This window comes from Ostreococcus tauri (genome assembly GCF_000214015.3).
Source record: "Ostreococcus tauri WGS project CAID00000000 data, contig chromosome 03, whole genome shotgun sequence".
NCBI classification, from domain to species: domain Eukaryota; kingdom Viridiplantae; phylum Chlorophyta; class Mamiellophyceae; order Mamiellales; family Bathycoccaceae; genus Ostreococcus; species Ostreococcus tauri.
In genome coordinates, this window is record NC_014428.2 from 994453 (window position 1) to 997348 (window position 2896).

Below are 2896 nucleotides of genomic sequence, written 5' to 3' on the forward strand. Positions count from 1 at the left end.
CGGATGAAGCAGCCGCTGCGTTTCTCGCCGCGCTCCCGGCGCGGGGCGAACCGCGACGGAATCCGCCGAGCGAGGCGCCGGCTCCGACGCCGCAACGGTTCCGTGATGACAAGAGCCGAGATCACCCGGGATGGCAGCTCTTCAAAGGCGTTTTCAGCGACTCGGACGTGACGCGGTTGCTTGCGTTGAAGTCAAAAGTGAAGGCTAATGAGTGGGCGCATCTTTTCAACAGCGCCACGTGGGAGCCAAGCGATCGCGATAAGGCGCGTATCTGCACCGCGCTCAAGTCGACGGAGCTTAAAAGATCATACGAGTGTGTCGTCATGCCGCGGCAACGCAAAGGGTGGAGCGTGGCCGTCCACAATAGCGCGTTCAGACAGCAAGCTCACGTGGGAACTGTGGAGGACGAGACGTGGATCGTCGATCGCATCAGGCCCCTTCTCCCCGAGAACGCCGTGTTCCCGCCGTTGGGTCACATCACGTACATGATTCAGAACGTGCGCGACGTGCCGCGTTTGGAGTCTCGGGGCGAGCAGCCTATGCACTACGATTTCAAACCCGGTTCGCAGAGGTTGGGTGTCATCATCAGCCTTCACGATTCGGTCTACTTGGCAGTCGGCGACCGGTGGTCAGAGGACGTGTCGAAGGTGCGTGAGCGCGTGCGCGTACCGAATGGTTCTGTGTTTGTTTTCGCGGGTTCCGTCCCGCACGCGGGGATGGGCGACGTGGGCGAGGATGGGGTGGAGAGAATACACATGTGTGTCGGTCTGGAATGTGCGCCTCAAGACGTCCATCCGGTCGGCGTCGGCGAAGACCGTGGTGAGTTACTCACGTTTTTAGCGTCACAGGAATACGCACAGGCGAACGCTTTGTCAATGCGCTCGACGACGACGCGCCCGCGACCAAGAAAAACCAAGGCACGAGGCCGAAAGGCTAAATAAGGCTGATGAAGAGATGAATGAGCTGATGATAATAACGGTCTCCATGCGAACAGAAAAACATTGTAATTCATCTGTCGATACATCCAAGCGAGTTTCTGAGAACAGAAAAATAGTCCGTCACGCGAATGACGGGACGCGCACAGACGAGGAGACATGCGAATCGCTGACGACATCATCTTCGCGGTCGCACTCGACGGCCTTCTTGCCCGTCGTTCCCGCCCGCGATTTCGTCGCCTTCGCGCACCGGTGCGGGTGCTTCCGACGGCACTCGTTGCGCTTGAGGCGAGGCGAAGAGAAGGAGGCTGTCGTCTACCACGTTGGCGATATCGCCGCCGCGCCGAGCATGTCGCGCTGCCATGGCACGCACCCACGGTCTTGTGTTCGTGTTCGATCCATCGAGTGAACTTGAGGTGCAAGCGTGCTAAAAGCTGCTTCATCCTTCGCGTCGTGGCCTTGTATTGTTTGGAATTTCGTCTGAAAATGACGTCGGTGCCAACATATTTTCTGCGTGCGCGCCCAAAGCTCGCGGACGAGAACGTCGCACGGCTCCTAGATGTGCTGCGCTACTGGGCGACGGTCAACGACTCCGCGAGCACGAGCGCGCGCCTCCCGTGGGCGGAGGCGTTCAACTTCATGCATCCACCCCTCTCCACGGCCCTCCATCTCCCTCCACCCCTCTCCACCGCTCTTCATCTCCCTCCACCCCTCTCCACCCCTCTCCATCTCCCTCCATCTTCCTCCACCGCTCTCCATCTCCCCCCATTTCCCTCCACCGCCCTCCACCGCCCTCGATCTCACCGGGAGCGATTCGCATGTCTCCTCGCTCCGTCATCTGTGCGCGTCCCGTAATCGATCGCGTCCCGTTGGATCGTAACGCGCACAAATTCAACAAGGCTGATCGAGGCATGCGAACGGTTCGAGTGATAGATGAAGATGGGCGCAAAGTGATTGGTTTGCGGTATCCCGAATCGCTCCTCGCGAACGTCAAAGAGCAAGTAGAAATTCAGTGGGCTGAGAAGTTTTCAAACTTGGAAAACTTGAAGCTTCTCGACGGCGATGGTGATGACGCTCTGACTGCCGTTTTAGGGGTCACCGTCGAGCCGCCAACTCCTGTCGACGCGGCGTCCATGGCAAAGTGCTTCCGCAAGGTAAAGACAATGAAGGACTTCTTCGGCGCGGCAACGACGAAGACAGACAACGCTTTGAATGTTCCGAAAAGGCCCGCGGGTCCTGTCGCTGAGAGCACGCTCGCGCACAAAAAGGCCAAGCCCGCACCGAACGCGTTCTTCGATCTTACGCGCACCTGATTGTTTGACTCAAGGCGAGCCGTTGTGAAACACGAGACGAGAAGCACCGTCGATCGAAATCACGCTCGGCGTCGTCGCGCGACGCCGACGACCCATCGCACGCACGCGGGTGAAGAAGTGCAAAAGTGCCCGCAAGTGAGAGAAAAATACCCATAACTCGACATATTTCCGTGAAACTGTTTTTCTTTGCGAAGTGCTCGATTTGTTGTAATATCATCACAACATCAGTATATCATACTAACGTTAGTACATGCGCGCAGAATTCGATGACGCTGCCTAACGAATAATTTTTGCTTTTGCGCGCGGAAAAATACCTGTAACAATGTGGTAACCATGGACGAGAACGCCGCGAAGGTGGACAAAATCGTCAACTTGCCGCACGAGGTTGCTCCATCTGTTACGCCCCCATAATTCGCGGGACGGACTATTTTTCTGTTCTCTTCCACATCATTTTTTGAGGAGGTGTGTCATTGTGTCTGTCTCTTTTCGTGGTGGTGTTGTTCTGGTGTCGGGTCCTCTTGTTGTATGTTCTAGACCCTAATTCTAGGGTTTAGGGTTCGAAGTTTAGGGTTTAGGGTTCTAGGGTTTAGGGTTTAGGGTTTAGGGTTTAGGGTTTAGGGTTTAGGGTTTAGGGTTTAGGGTTTAGGG

General features: G+C 56.3%; 2 protein-coding genes across 2 annotated transcripts; both read left to right on the forward strand.

The window, feature by feature from the left end:
* On the forward strand, window positions 1–941 carry OT_ostta03g06020 (unnamed product; the record flags this gene model as incomplete). Its single annotated transcript, XM_022984951.1, has 1 exon — window positions 1–941. A coding segment is annotated over one exon (941 nt), but the record flags the coding sequence as incomplete, so codon positions are not given.
* An 812-nt stretch (window positions 942–1753) lies between these two features.
* OT_ostta03g06030 (unnamed product) lies at window positions 1754–2248 on the forward strand (the record flags this gene model as incomplete). Its single annotated transcript, XM_022984952.1, has 1 exon — window positions 1754–2248. The coding sequence occupies one exon, from the start codon at window positions 1754–1756 to the stop codon at window positions 2246–2248; it is 495 nt and encodes a 164-aa protein (XP_022838666.1).
* Window positions 2249–2896: the final 648 nt, after the last annotated feature.